Source organism: Bufo gargarizans, chromosome 5, assembly GCF_014858855.1.
Source record: "Bufo gargarizans isolate SCDJY-AF-19 chromosome 5, ASM1485885v1, whole genome shotgun sequence".
NCBI classification, from domain to species: domain Eukaryota; kingdom Metazoa; phylum Chordata; class Amphibia; order Anura; family Bufonidae; genus Bufo; species Bufo gargarizans.
Window position 1 is genome coordinate 58,008,617 of NC_058084.1, and position 16,351 is coordinate 58,024,967.

The following is a 16,351-nucleotide window of genomic DNA, read 5'->3' on the forward strand; positions in this document are numbered from 1 at the left end:
TGCTCACCCACTCACTGGTTGAGTCGGGTCACAGCATCTCCTCTCCTTCCATTGTGTTGAGCCGAAACCAGTAAGTGGACAGGAGAGGGATGGGTAAGGATCAAACCGGCAGTGGCGGGGGGAAATCGGTGATACGGGCTTCATTTTTTATTTATTTTTAACCCATTCTGAGCCATATATAAAAACTCATGTATTAGCCAGATGAGACAGCGGCTCACCAGCTACAATAACACGGCCCTACGGAACGCTCCCAACACACATGCCAACCACAGCGCTGAAATGGCATATGAACAGAGCCTCATGTAGGGGCTGTGTGATCAAAATGAAGTTATTTTAAAGGGGTTGTCTCACTTCAGCAAATGTCAAGAAAGTTTATATAAGGCACTTACTAATGTATTGTGATTGTCCATATTGCCTCCTTTGCTGGCTGGATTCATCTTTTCATCACATTACACAAAGGTTATGACCACCCTACAATCCATCTGTGGTGGTCGTGCTTGCACACTACAGGAAAAAACACTAGCCTATGTGAGCTCCCACCAGAGAGGCCGATGCTTTTCTCTATAGTGTACAAGCACGACCACCGCTGCTGGATTACAGGGTGGTCATAGCCATGGAAATGAGCCATGTATAATGTGATGGAAAAATTAATCCAGCCAGCAAAGGAAGCAACATGGACAATCACAATACATTAGTAAGAGCCTTGTATTAACTTTCTCTACATGATAAATGCTATTTGCTGAAGAAAGACAACCTCTTTAAGCTGACATTCGATAATCCCAAAAACATTTTTCTTAAATTTTTCTACCCTTTGTGAAAGTTCCAGCTGAGCTGTTGAATAGCATGTCTGACACCAGGGCCAGGATAAAGCGCAGTCCATTGTAAAGGTGACAGAATGGAGAAAACGGAATCCTATAAATGGGTTATAATTTGCCTCTCTTGGTTGTCACTGTCCTTTCCCCATTCTCTGCTGCATCCTTCTACACTGGCATCCTATTTTAAACTTAAAACGAAATGAAATAGCTTAAAGATCCCCTGTCAGCAGGATCAACCCTATGACACCACGCATACTGCCTGGTAGGATTCATCCCGCTGATTCAAATGATTCCTTTCTTGTGAAAATCAGTTGCTGCGTTCCTGAGAAAAAATTATTCTTTGAAGCCCCCATTTGTATAACAAACAATTTTTTTTTCTTACCAACGCCAGAACTGATTTTCAGATAATAGGCATCATTTCAATCACCAGGGTCAACCCTACCAGGCAGCATACCTGGTTGAACAGGGTTGATCCTGCCGATGTGCTCTCTAAAAGGGTTGTCTGAGATTTTGATATTGATGGTGTATCCTCAGTACATCACCATCAATATCTGATCGGTGGGGGTCCAACTCCCGTCACTCCCTCTGATCAGCTGTTTGAACAGGATGCAATGCTCAGGTGATCGCTGCAGCCTCTTCACAGCATACCAAACACAGAGCCGTACACTGTATAGTGGCTGTGCTTGGTATTGCAACCCAGGCCCACTCAATTGAATGGGACTAAGCTGCACATAGGCCATGTGACCAACGAATGTGACGTCACTGGCTAAGGCTACTTTCACACTGGCGTTTTGGCTTTCCGTTTGTGAGATCCGTTCAGGGCTCTCACAAGCGGTCCAAAACGGATGAGTTGCATCAGTTTGCCTCTGATCAGTCTCCATTCCGCTCTGGAGGCGGACACCAAAACTCTGCTTGCAGTGTTTTGCTGTCCGCCTGACGAAGCGGAGCCAAACGGATCCGTCCTGGCACACAATGTAAGTCAATGGGGACGGATCCGTATTTTTTGGCACAATAGAAAACGGATCCGTCCCCCATTGACTTTCAATGGAGTTCATGACGGATCAGTCTTGGCTATAGAAGACATAATACAAGCGGATCCGTTCATGACGGATGCATGCGGTTGTATTATTGCAACAGAAGAGTTTTTGCAAATCCATGACGGATCAGTTTTGCCCTAATGCATTCTGAATGGAAAAGGATCCGCTCAGGATGCATCAGTTTGCCTCTGATCAGTCTCCATTCCGCTCTGGAGGCGGACACCACAACACTGCTTGCAGTGTTTTGCTGTCCGCCTGACGAAGCGGAGCCAAACGGATCCGCCCTGGCACACAATGTAAGTCAATGGGGACGGATCCGTATTTTTGGGCACAATAGAAAACGGATCCGTCCCCCATTGACTTTCAATGGAGTTCATGACGGATCCGTCTTGGCTATAGAAGACATAATACAATTGGATCCGTTCATGACGGATGCATGCGGTTGTATTATTGTAACGGAAGTGTTTTTGCAAATCCATGACAGATCCGCAAAAAACGCTAGTGTGAAAGTAGCCTTAGGAAGAGGCCTCCGTGCTCGCCACAGAGGCTTAGTGGAGGTGTCGGGAGTCGGACTACCAAAGATCAGATATTGATGACCAGTCCTCAGCATAGTCCATCAATATCACAATCCCAAACAAACCCTTTACATATAAAGGAGAAAACTGAAGGAAATAGCTTAAGATAAGTCGTCGATGTACCGCTCCCCCGCTCTACAGAATGAAGGAAGGGCAGAGACAACCAAGAGAAGTAAATTATAACTCAGACTGGATAGTAGCACTCAAAGGAAAAAAAAAATCACTTAAAAGGGCATCTGTCAGCAGTTTTGTACCTATGAAACTGGCTGACCTGTTACATGTGCGCTTGGCAGCTGAAGGCGTCTGTGCTGGTCCCCTGTTCATATGTGTCCGCATTACTGAGAAAAATTATGTTTTATTATATGCAAATGAGCCTCTAGGAGCAACGGGGGCGTCGCCATTACACCTAGAGGCTCTGCTCTCTCTGCAACTGCTGTGCCCTCTGCACTTTGATTGACAGGTGACCAGGTGTGATGACAAATTTACACTGCCTGGTCCTGTCAAAGTGCAGAGGGTGCGGCAGTGACAGAGTAGGCCGAGCCTCTAGGTGTAACGGTAACGCCCCCGTTGCTCCTAGAAGCTCATTTGCATATATTAAAACATCATTTTCCTCAGCAATGCGGGCACATATGAACATGGGACCAACTCAGATGCCTTCAGCTGCCAAGTGCACATGTAACAGGTTATTGGTACAAAACTGCTGACAGATGCCCTTTAATTCAGATAAAAAAACTGTGTAAATGAACATGAACAGCTACCAAGATCCTAATTTTTTCTTTGTTTTCTCCACCGCTCACTGACGCACCCGTCATGAACCCTATAGCTTTACCGTACAGAAATCTTACCGTGTTTCAGCTGTTTGGAGGAAGGTGGGGCGGCTTCTAGTTGTTCTGAAACACAATAAAATGGATTTATTAGGAAGCCGATGCAGCAGAAATGTATTACACCATAGAGCGGTCTACTGGAAAGGGCTGGCGCATTAATTATACTGCAGTCTGCCAACCTGTCTACACCCTGCCCCAGGGAAACCGTCCCCAGGCTCCTCGCTGTTTTCTTATACACGTCTCTGCCTGCTCCAGGTTTACACTTAGATCTGATCACAGAGGGAACGAAACGTGTACCCACGGTGTCATGGTCTACACCTCACCTGCAAACAGGCCACATAATTCTGCACCATCCCTTTCCCTTTTGGGGGCCCTCTTGGCATTTCAATAGTACCAAGAGGACTCACGGGAGAACTCTGAGGAGTCTTTAACTGGGGTAATTGCTGATAAGACTTCTCAGGTCGTGGACGACCAAGAGAACACCCTACCATTGCATGATTGGCTGAAAGGGATCACATGACTGACTCCATCACTCCTTTGCTGGCTAGGGGCCACGGAGTCTCTCACGTGATACCTCTTGATTATCTATGTAGTGGGAAGCATTGATTAAAAGGAATGTCCCAAATTTTTGGGATATTCATGGCCAAGCCTCAGGATAGACCATCAATACCCGATTGGTGGAGGTCGACTCCCAGCACCCCTGCCGATCAGCTGCTTTGGATGTGACTAGAGTAGAACACATGATGTACTGTAAAACGAAGTAGTTTTATCTTCCAGCATCCTCTATACCATATTCGCAGACAGAATGGAAATGACCCTATTAATATTTGATACAGAGTAGAATGTGGGTCATGTAAGGTCCTGCCGTGACCAGATACCGGTTTCTCGTAATGGACAGGACCATAAAATACAGATCCCTGGACCAAGGCGGCTGAGGAATAATCAGGAAGATTCAGGTTCCATGTCGTTCAGCGGCTGTGATTGATGAAGCAGGAGGACCACATATGTCTCCATAACATGACATAACTACGGCTGGTGCAAAAATCAAGAGACAGCGAAGAGCAACCTCAAGGACAACCTTGTCCCCACACTACTGGAAAAGGCGCTAACAAGCTTTTTGGCACAAAGTATTAGAGTTCAGTAACGTGTAATGAATTTTGACAAAAGTGTCCTCAACAATAAGCTAATCCACAGGGTTTACCACTGCTCAGTGATCGTCTATGATCGGTGCAAGTGTTCAATTCCCCTGCAGCGCCACCACAGAGGAAACAAAGCATTACACAGTTCCCATTGAAATCAAAGAGGGATCTGGTCCTCCAGAGTAATGAGGGCTTTACAGTAGCTCTCCACTACGGTAAATGGATGAAACACTTGGCAACTGGGACACCAACAAAGCACCATGCCTTGCCCAGGGTATTTAGGGCTCGGGTGGCAACTGGATCTGTGTCTCTGGTAAAAAAGTCGAATTATGACATGATAGATACTCAGCTCTGTCCCGACTGCTGGGCCATATGTCATAGGTTTACACTCCTGGGCAGAGCGCTGCCATTCTCAAGAGGAAACCGACAAAAAACTCAAGTATGGGTTTTATTACTCGGCTTAGTTACGCAGCATCTACCGCATCGGCAAATTACTGGGACCACATGCTTTCTGCTGACCCTCACTCATCACTCTTTATGGATCATAGTACAATTTGAAGGGGTTTTCCAGGAGAATAACACTGATGACCTATCCTCAGGAGAGATCATCAATATCTGATTGGGGGAGGTCCGACTCCTGTTGAGTGAGGAGGATGAGGTTCTCCAGTGGGTGCCAATGCTTCATGGCAACTTACCGTGCACAGCGCCGTACACTGTATAGTGGCTGTGCTTAGTATTGCACCCCAGGCCCATTAGCTTGGATGGGACTGAGCTGCACATAAGCCATGTGACGTGATGTCATGAATGTGACCTCACTATCCTCAAAGCCTCTTAAAACAGTTGATCGGTGAGGTTGCCAGGAGTCCGACCCGCACCGAACAGATATTGATGGCCTATCCTGAGGATAAGCCATCAATATTAAGCTTTTGGAAAACCCTTTAATTTATTTTTAAGAGCATTTTCCCAGAAAGTTGCCGATGTGTTACATAGTTAATACGGTTGAAAAAAGACAAACGTCCATCAAGTTCAACCAAGGGATAGGTGGGGACGCGAATCCCAGAAATACTACAGTCAGCCGTCACATCGCTATAGTTTTAATATAATCACAACAATCGACATCCCTCCATATCTCTAATGAATCAAGCTTAGAACACCATCTACGGTGACTTAAAGGGATTCTCCACTTTGGACAATCCCCACTGGTTACAAGGACCTGTGCGGATCAGAAAGTGTCCCTCCACCTTTTGGAACCTCCAACGATCAGTTGTAATCTGTGGGGAAACTTCACAGTACGTGTTTAGTTTCCGTGCAGCGCCTCCACAGGGGAAATGAAGCTTTACACTGTGTCCATTCATATCAATGGGTTATCCATATAATGCAGGACAGGACAGGTCCTCCAGGGTGAGAGACTCTCTTTGTAACTGTTCTCCACTCTGGCCAAGAGATGAGGTTCCTGAAAAGAGGACCCCCCTCTATTAACTCAAAATTCACTAATATGGTGTATGAAAATGGGTTTTCCAAACTGAACAACCCCATTAAAGGGGTTCTTCACCTTTTAAACTATTGTTGGCAGCGGTGAAACATGGGACCCCCATTCATTCTGGAAGTTGACAAGTGTGGACCGGAGCGCCGCGAAGCGAACGAGCCGGCACTGAGCGGCGGGAAGAGCAGGTAAGTATGCTTCACTCCACAGGTCTGACAGGAGGGAAGGGGCAACATTTGTTCAAAAGGGCCCAAGAATTGTTGAAAAGGTGGAAAACCCTTTTAGATTCAGTTCAGAAAACCCCCAAATTCCTGTTCTTGACTGCAATCAGCCACTCTCCATAGAAATTAATGGGACGAGACTCCAGTAAAATTCTATTTCCCTGCAAAATTATACAGAGCCCTTTCAGATCAGTGGGCTTCATTTGCCGCTGCTCTCTGCTCATTACCTCAAAATAATCTCCTATGACATCACATAAGCAGACAATCCAATCAACAGTCCCTCCCCGCCAACCAATAAGATTGCAGCTCTCATATTTCTAAGGCAGGTTGTGATATGAGAGCTGCCTCCTGATTGGGTGTTGTGGCCATCTCCTGCATCAGTGACAACAAGGTCCGAAATTTCTGAGCTTTGTGGCTCACAGACAAATTGCCGGAGTTTAATCTCAATCAAATAATAAGGAGACAGACGATTAATTGCCTAAATTGGCATTAGAGCACAGACACTGTCCATTTGCATCCATACTGGCACAAATCTACAAAGAGAAAAACCCCAGTACAGGGCGAACCGCCAGAGAGACGGAAAATGCTGTGTCAGATGGAGAAATGCTGACTGTGTTCCGCGCTCATACACCGTCAATACAAGGGCTCAGCTTAGAGATAAAGCAGACACAAGGCGATATAGAGTGCAGAGATTACAGGTCTATATAATAAAGATGTGTCCAGTGGCCAAATAAGTCAATGTGACCGCAAAAATGCACTGGTCTGAACATGTAGTCGATAGGAACACACTGATCTGCGTGGCACAGCCATTACATGCAAGCGTGACATATTTTATACATACAGCTAGGTGGGGCGATGGATAGCTGGGATTTTTTTCCCCCACACTGTAACAGGCGACTCTCACTGGAGGTCAAGTTTCAGCTTTGGTGTATAGACTGGGAGAGTCACAGCAGAGTCATGTAATCATCATTAGAGGGCAGAATCAGCAGAGACACCTTGTCATTAGAGGACAGGGTCAGCAGAGTTATATGCATTATTATTATTATTATAATACAGGGTGGTCCACGAAAAAGTAGGCTGCCTCCAATATCTCCTAATCAAACTGCCTAATAGTAAATCTGGTTTAGTTGTCCATAGCAACCAGAGTTCAGCTTTAATTTATTCAGAGCCCTGTAGGAAATGAAAGCTGAGCTCTGATTGGCAACTATGGTGTCCGAAAGATGGTGTTCTTCCTGGAACAGCGAATAGTGATTGTGGAAGGCGATGTGCGAAGCAGATCGATTAAGGAAACTCAAGAGACCTTTGCCGAGAAGTAGGAACAAAACCACCAGCTAAACGTTGAGTCTGGTTCGGAAACGGCTTCAAAACCGAAGAAACCAAGGCCTCTATCGACCAGGGGGGCTGAAGTTGTGCATGAAATTTAGCAGCGGATTGCAAGTAGCCCCCAAAAATCTACTTGAAGGCTGTCTCAGCAAGCTGGAGTACAACGAATGACGTGTTGGCTACTTTCACATTAGCGTTTTCAATTCCGCTATTGAGATCCGTCATAGGATCTCAATAGCTGAAGAAAACGCTTTAGTTTTGTCCTCATTCTTTGTCAATGGGGACAAAAATAAACTGAACGAAACGGAATGCACCAAAATGAATTCCGGTCGGTTGCGTCCCCATCGCAACCAGCACTTTTCTGTCTGCGATGTGGTGCATAGCAAGACGAAAATGGATTCTCTGACACAATAGAAAACGGATCCGTCCCCTATTTACTTTCAATGGTGTTCAAGACGGATCAGTCATGGCTATAGAAGACATAATACAACCGGATCCGTTCATGGCAGATGCATGCGGTTGTATTATTGTAACAGAAATGTTTTTGCAGATCCATGACAGATCCGCAAAAAAAAGCTAAATGTGAAAGTAGCCTTAGCGAGTGCTGAAATTTCTAAACCTGAAACCGTACTGAATAACGTGTGCGCAGGAAATGAAAGTGTCTGACAAAGCTAAACGTGTAAATTACTGGACTTGGTTGCTGACTGGAGACAGGCTACTGTTTCATAGGCCACCCTGTAGGTCCTAGTCAGCAGTCATCTCATTATCATTAGAAGGTAGGGTTAGCAGAGTCATTTCATTGTAATTAGAGGACGGGGTCAGCAGAGTTCTCATTATCATTAGACGGCAGGGTGAACAGAGTCATTTCATTATTATAGGGCTGTGTTAGCAGAGTAATTTCATTATAATTAGAGAGCTGGGTCAACAGTCATTTCATTATCATTAGAGAGCTGGGTCAACAGTCATTTCATTATCATTAGAGAGCTGGGTCAACAGTCATTTCATTATCATTAGAGAGCTGGGTCAACAGTCATTTCATTATCATTAGAAGGCATGGTCAGCAGAGTCGTCTCATTATCATTAGAAGACAGGGTCGCCAGAGTCATCACATTATTAAAGGGCAGGGTCAGCAGAGTCATCTCATTATCATTAGAGGGCAGGGCCACCTAAAGCATCTCATCGTTAGAGGGTGTGTTCACCTGACTCATCTCATCATTATAGGGCAGGGTCTGCAAAGTCATTTCATTATGATTATAGGGCAGGGTCAGCAGAGTCATCTCATTATGGCAGGGTCAGCAGAGTCATCTCATTATGGCAGGGTCAGCAGAGTCATCTCATTATCATTAGAGGGCAGGGTCAACATAGTCATTTAATTGTCAGAGGGCAGGATCACCAGAGCCACTTCATCATTAGAGGGCATGGTCACGAGTCATCTCATCATTAGAGAGCAGTGTCAGCAGAGTCATCTCATTATCATTAGATGGCAGGGTGAGCAAAGTCATCTCATTATCATTAGAGGGCAGAGTCACAAGAGTCAACTCATTATCATTATAGGGAAGGGTCAGCAGAGTCATTTAATTATCATTATAGGGAAGGGTCAGCAGAGTCATCTCATTATCATTAGAGGACAGGGTCAACAGTCATCTTATTATCATTAGAGGGAAGAGTCACAAGAGTCAACTCATTATCATTAGAGGACAGGGTCACAAGAGTCATCTCATTATCATTACAGGGCAGGGTCAGCAGAGTCATTTCATTATCATTAGAGGACAGGGTCAGCAGTCATCTCATCATCATGAGAGCAGGAGCGCACGGCGTCACTGGTTGCTATGACGCCGTGCGCTCCCTGCTGCCGCCGCAATACAGTAGTACACTGGTATGATCTATACCAGTGTATTACTGTACTGTGCCGGCAGCAGGGAGCGCACTGCGTCATAGCAACCAGTGACGCCGTGCGCTCCTGCTCTCAGGAGGGATCCAGGCCGCGGTTCCACGGCCCGCACACGGCCGTGTGCATGGGGCCTTAATGACAGCAGTATTGTTCTGCTGGAGGCCTGCACAGGACTTTTTAGCCCAACTCCTTTGCCACCTGCAGTTTTTAGCTGTATCCAATCTCTTGCTGGAGACTGTACTAGTTATGGAGAATTGTCTGACCAATAAAGGTCTATTCATCTAAAAATGTGCAAGGAAATTCTTCCACTGCATAGACCAGACCACTACAGAGACATCTACAGGCACGACAAATATCAAGACAATGGGGAGATTTATCAAACTGGTGTAAAGTACAACTGACTTAGTTGCCCATAGCAACCAATCAGATTCCACCTTTCATTTTCAAAAGGTGCTGTCAAAAATGAAAGGTGGAATCTGATTGGTTGCTATGGGCAGCTGAGCCAGTTCTACTTTACACCAGTTCGATAAATCTCCCCCAAAGTCATTATAATGGCGGTCAATATTTATTTAATGCACTTATATAGCGCTACTATATTCTGCAGCGCTTTACAGACATCATCATCCAACTGTCCCCAATGGGGCTCACAGTCTAAGGTCCCTATCAGTGTGTCTTTGGAGTAGACAATGTACAGAGAATAGAGCCTAGGTGTTATTTTTCACATAAATCCCACACATACAACATGTAACAGAACCGCGTGGCTACAATATGGCCGCCCCAGGGAAGTTAAAAAAAAACAAAAAAGCAACATTTATTTACAAAAGAACAAACACGATATTTCTCACCTCCAGACTTACATCTAATCCATGAGACTAGGATCAGACACAAGACAATCCCGGAGTCTAAAAAATCCCGTCTCATTGGACATTGTATAAATGGCGGCGTCTTGAGAAGGCAGGAGGAATAATAGTCACACAAATCCTGTAAGAGCCGAGTTCATCTCACACTTGTCGCTGCATTGATCCTTGAATTGCATTTTTATGAGAGTTTTTGCCAAGTGCTTTGACGGAAATCATAAATTCAGTGGAGATCGGCTGCCAAGACCACTGGGAGGGCATCCGTCTAATCACAAAAGCCGATCGATGCCCGCTCTGCGTGTCAGTGAGCACAGCTGGGCGCCGGAATAAAAATGTCCGCTAGGAAGTTATCACAAAGCCTGAGGAGCACGATACCATAATCTACATACGACAGCAATAAACTATATAGCTTAAAGGGGTTGTGAAAGAATGGCCAGACTTGTAAGAGTCTATTCACACGTCCGCAAAATGGGTCCGCATCCGTTCCGCAATTTTTTCAATGGGGCTGGAATGTGCTGTACGCATCCGCATTTGCGAATCCGCACTTCCGTTTCTGCCAAAAAATAGAACATGTCCTATTCTTGTCTGCAATTGCGGACAAGATTTGGCATTTTCTATTATAGTGCCGGCGATGTGCGGTCCGCAAATTGAGGAATGCACATTGCCAGTGTCCGTGTTTTGCGGACATGTGAATGGACCCTAAAGGAAAGATTACTGACCCGCTTCCCGGGCCGGCTCCTCGCTCCTCCTTCTCCCAGCCTGCGATGCTCCCTCGATGACGGCATCCGGTTTAACATTACCACAGCCAATCACTGGCCGCGGCGAACTGGATCCCCTTGCATCATGTGACCATTTGTCAGGACGTAAGGGGAGCCAATCTCTGGCGGCAGTGATGTTGACATTGATGGAGCCCAGCGGGGCATTGCAGGCTGGAGGAGAAGGAGCACAGACCCGGCCTCGGTAAGCAGATCATTCAGCGCATGTTCACATCTGCGTTGGAGGCGCCATTCATGGCCTCCGTCACAGAATTCGTTAAAAATAGTGAAGAAATAATTCCTGCATGTAGGGCTTTATCTCCGCTGAAAAAGCATTCTTCTGAACTGATTCCCATTATAGTGAAGGGTCTATTCAGTTATGTGCAGAGGCCGGCGTTTCAATTATTTTAGTTTTTGCCCCTCTAATGGAAGTAACGTACACTGATGTGAAAGACCCCACAGATGGGCGCGCAGAGCCGGAGCACAGGCGGGCGCGCAGAGTCGGAGCACAGAGACACAGGTGCACACTGTCAGAGACAGCAATGTATAAGGTGAGACAACCCCTTTAAGTAAGAGAAACCAATTGTGGGATTGTTCCGTTGCTGCATCGCGTTTCTTATTACTGATGGAGCTGCTCAAAATCGACAACCACTTTATTGGGCGAGGCTTATTAAAATAATATCTACAATATTTACAAATCTATCTTATATTGGTTTGTGTGTGTCTGTCTCTGACAGTGTGTACCTGTGTCTCTGTGCTCCGACTCACCTAAAGAATTATTAGGAACACCTGTTCTATTTCTCATTAATGCGATTATCTAGTCAACCAATCACATGGCAGTTGCTTCAATGCATGTAGGGTTGTGGTCCTGGTCAAGACAATCTCCTGAACTCCAAACTGAATGTCAGAATGGGAAAGAAAGGTGATTTAAAGAGGACCTTTCACTACTCTACAAACTAAAACTAACTATACCTGTGGGCAGAGCGGCGCCCAGGGGTCCCCCTGCACTTACTAGTAAGTCTGGGCGCCGCTCCGTTCGCCCGGTATAGGCTCCGGTGTCTGCGCTCCCTCTGACTGATTTCTTGTAGGAGGCGTGTCCCTTGCTGCACTGCTGGCCAATCGCAGCGCACAGCTCATAGCAAGGGACACGCCTCCTACAAGAAATCAGTCAGAGGGAGCGCAGACACCGGAGCCTATACCGGGCGAACGGAGCGGCGCCCAGACTTACTAGTAAGTGCAGGGGGACCCCTGGGCGCCGCTCTGCCCACAGGTATAGTTAGTTTTTAGTTTGTAGAGTAGTGAAAGGTCCTCTTTAAGCAATTTTAGGCGTGGCATGGTTGTTGGTGCCAGACGGGCCGGTCTGAGTATTTCACAATCTGCTCAGTTACTGGGATTTTCACGCACAACCATTTCTAGGGTTTACAAAGAATGGTGTGAAAAGGGAAAAACATCCAGTATGCGGCAGTTCTGTGGGCGAAAATGCCTTGTTGATGCTAGAGGTCAGAGGAGAATGGGCCGACTGATTCAAGCTGATAGAAGAGCAACGTTGACTGAAATAACCACTCGTTACAACCGAGGTCTGCAGCAAAGCATTTGTGAAGCCACAACACGCACAACCTTGAGGCGGATGGGCTACAACAGCAGAAGACCCCACCGGGTACCACTCATCTCCACTACAAATAGGAAAAAGAGGCTACAATTTGCACAAGCTCACCAAAATTGGACTATTGAAGACTGGAAAAATGTTGCCTGGTCTAATGAGGTCTGATGAGTCTCGAGTCCGAATTTGGCGTAAACAGAATGAGAACATGTATCCATCATGCCTTGTTACCACTGTGCAGGCTGGTGGTGGTGGTGTAATGGTGTGGGGGATGTTTTCTGGGCACACATTAGGCCCCTTAGTGCCAATTGGCCATCGTTTAAATGCCACAGGCTACCTGAGCATTGTTTCTGACCATGTCCATCCCTTCATGACCACCATGTACCCATCCTCTGATGGCTACTTCCAGCATGACAATGAGTTCACTGTACTAAAATGGCCCCCACAGTCACCAGATCTGAACCCAATAGAGCATCTTTGGGATGTGGTGGAACGGGAGCTTCGTGCCCTGGATGTGCATCCCTCAAATCTCCATCAACTGCAAGATGCTATCCTATCAATATCAGGGCTCCAGATGGCGACCAAAATGGTCGCCAATGCGACTTAGAATCTGCAAATGGCGACAAGACTTTTTAGTCTTGTCGCCATTTGCGACTAGACCCTCCGCGGCAGCTCTGCAGTAGAACAGCGACGGGCACAGGAGCTGATAGTTCTCTGCCCCGCCGCGCCGATGTTCTTCTCAGTCTCAGTCAGCTCGGTCACAGCGCACAGAGACGCTGGCAGCAGGGAGGGGAGGGGCTGGGAGGAGTGTAATCTGATCCTAGAGTGGAGGCTGCTTCTGCCAGCCCCTCCCCTCCCAGCCCACCAACCAATCAGAGCTCAGGCAAGGCGAGCACTAGCAGCTCTGAGTCACTGACAAGTACAGGGAGAAAGAATCGAATGAGTCACAGGTGAAAAGAACTAAATATCCGACTTGTGACTCATTCGATTCTTTCTTAGACTCCCTGTACAGTGTGCCCCCCCCCCCCCAACACCCCAGTATCAGAAACATTGGTGGCACAGTGTGCCCCCCCCCAACACCCCAGTATAAGAAACATTGGTGGCACAGTGTGCCCCCCCCCAACACCCCAGTATAAGAAACATTGGTGGCTCAGTGGGAAGTGCCAATGAGGGTTAAAGAATAATTTAAAAAAATTAACTCACCTCCTCCAGTTGATCGAGTAGCTGCCGGTCTCCTGTTCTTGCTTCAGGACCTGTGGTGATGTCACTGAGCTCATCACATGGTCCATTACCATGGTGATGTATCATGTGATGTATCATGTGATGTATCATGTGATGTATCATGTGATGTATCATGTGATGTATCATGTGATGTATCATGTGATGTATCATGTGATGTATCATGTGATGTATCATGTGATGTATCATGTGATGTATCATGTGATGTATCATGTGATGTATCATGTGATGTATCATGTGATGTATCATGTGATGTATCATGTGATGAGCACAGTGATGTCACCACAGGTCCTTTGACAGGTCATGAAGAAAGAACAGGAGACGATCAATTGGAGGAGGTGAGTTCATATTATTATTTTTTTTTTAGCCCTCATTGGCACTGCCCACTGCGCCACCAATATTTATTATATTGAAGGGGGGGGGGGGCGCACTGCACCACCAATGTTTATTATACTGGGGTGTTGGGGGGGGTGCACACTGTGCCACCAATGTTTTATTATATTGAGGGGGGGCACACTGCACCACCAATGTTTATTATACTGGGGTGTTGGGGGGGTGCGCACTGCGCCACCAATGTTTTATTATATTGGGGGGGGCGCACTGCGCCACCAATGTTTATCAAACTGGGGTGTGGGGGGGGGGCGCACTACGCCACCAATGTTTATTATATTGTGGGTGCACACTGCGCCACCAATGTTTATCATACTGGGGTGATGGGGGGGCGCACTGCGCCACCAATGTTTATTATATTGACCTTCTACTAAGCATTCTGTATTAAAGAATGCTATTATTTTCCCTTAGAACCATGTTATAAGGGAAAATAATACAGTGAATAGACTTTCATCCTAGCAACCATGAGTGAAAATCGCACCGCATCCGCACTTGCTTGCGATTTTCACGCAGCCCCATTAGCTTCTTTGGGGCCTGCGTTGCGTGAAAAACGCACAACATAGAACATGCTGCGATTTTCACGCAACACACAAGTGATGTGTGAAAATCACCGCTCATGTGCACAGCCCCATAGAAGTGAATGGGTCCGGATTTAGTGCGGGTGCATTCCGGTATTTTGAATGCCAGATCCGGCACTGATACATTCCTATGGGAAAAAATGCTGGATCCGGCATTCAGGCAAATATTCAGGTTTTTTTCGCCGGAGATATAACCGTAGCATGGCTGCAGTTTTCTCTTTTGCCTGATCAGTCAAAATGACTGAACTGAAGACATCCTGATGCATCCTGAACGGATTACTCTCCATTCAGAATGCATAGGGATATGCCTGATCAGTTCTTTTCCGGTATTGAGCCCCTGTGACGGAACTCTATGCCGGAAAAGAAAAACACTAGTGTGAAAGTACCCTAAAATATTAAGTTTAAATCCCCCCTTTCCCAATTTTACATATAAAATATATAAAGAATAAATAAACATATTACATAGCGCTGTCCAAACTATTAAATTATTAAAAAATATCTCCTATGCGGTGAGCATTCACCATTTTTTAGTCACCTTGTCACCCCAAAAAATAGGATAGGACTGTTCTATTATGGGCCGAACATTTCATAATATGCAAAATGCATGCGGCTTTTTTGGTGTTTTTTTTTTTTTTTTTTTTTTGCGCGGTATTGAGTATCGCAATACTTTATGGTGACGAAAGCGAATCAAAATTTTGGTATCAAAACAACCCTATGCCGATCTGATCGGAGTAGCGTTGTCACGATACCAAAATTTTGATTCGGTTTCGATTTGGCGACTAAAAATTAGATTTGGCTCCTAAATTTTTCAGTTCAGGAGCCAATGGCTACCAGGTATTTTTTTTAGTCTGGAGCACTGAATATGGGCCAACATTTCTAAAGAATGCTATCAGCACCTTGTTGAATCAATGCCACGTAGAATTAAGGCAGTTCTGAAGGCAAAAGGGGGTCCAACACCGTATTAGTATGGTGTTCCTAATAATTCTTTAGGTGAGTGTGTGTTGAAGCCAACACTGTAATCAACAACTTACCAATGCCGTTCTGTTTTCCATGTTTCCTCTTCTCCAAGCTGTGTGTCATTTTCCATTCCTTTATAGACCTCTCGTTGTCAGGGGTTACGGCCACCACTGCAATTTAGCAGCGGTGGTCGCGCCTGCTCACTACACACAAAGCAGGAGCTTTGGTGGCCGGGATCATGAAGTGCGCATGTGCAGTAGGTCCACGGCCGGCCACCTCGTAGACGCAGTGTTGAACAGCTCCCGGCAGTGACAGAAGCCTCCAAAGCTGTTCAACACAGTAAAGAGCAGGTCAAAGAATACAGGGGGGGGAAATGTCCAGGATGGAAGGCTGTCATCTAGAGATATACGACAGTCGTAGCGCTCATCTGCTGATAGATGACTGCCGTTCAGAGATGTCCGTCTTTTTTTTGTACTCTGTGCTACGTTCCATCACACTGGAGTTTGAGGACACATTCATAAAACTTGAGCAGCCCCGGGAGCGCGCACTGCAGAGGCAAGGGGCCGGATTAGGGTCCAGTCACACGTCTTTAGTGCATTGCCGATCCGCAATACACCCGGCCGGCACCCCCCATACAAATGCCTATTTTTGTCCGCAATTGCGGACA

At 46.2% G+C, this 16,351-nt stretch overlaps 1 protein-coding gene across 2 annotated transcripts in view; it reads right to left on the reverse strand.

The window, feature by feature from the left end:
* Window positions 1-16,351, reverse strand: part of TMEM65 (transmembrane protein 65) — a 71,199-nt gene that overhangs the window by 25,611 nt on the left and 29,237 nt on the right. For both annotated transcript variants that reach the window (XM_044293559.1, XM_044293560.1), the window contains one exon: window positions 3,273-3,317. In XM_044293559.1, the coding sequence (XP_044149494.1) occupies window positions 3,273-3,317 (45 nt within the window). The remainder of the gene's footprint in view (window positions 1-3,272; window positions 3,318-16,351) is intronic.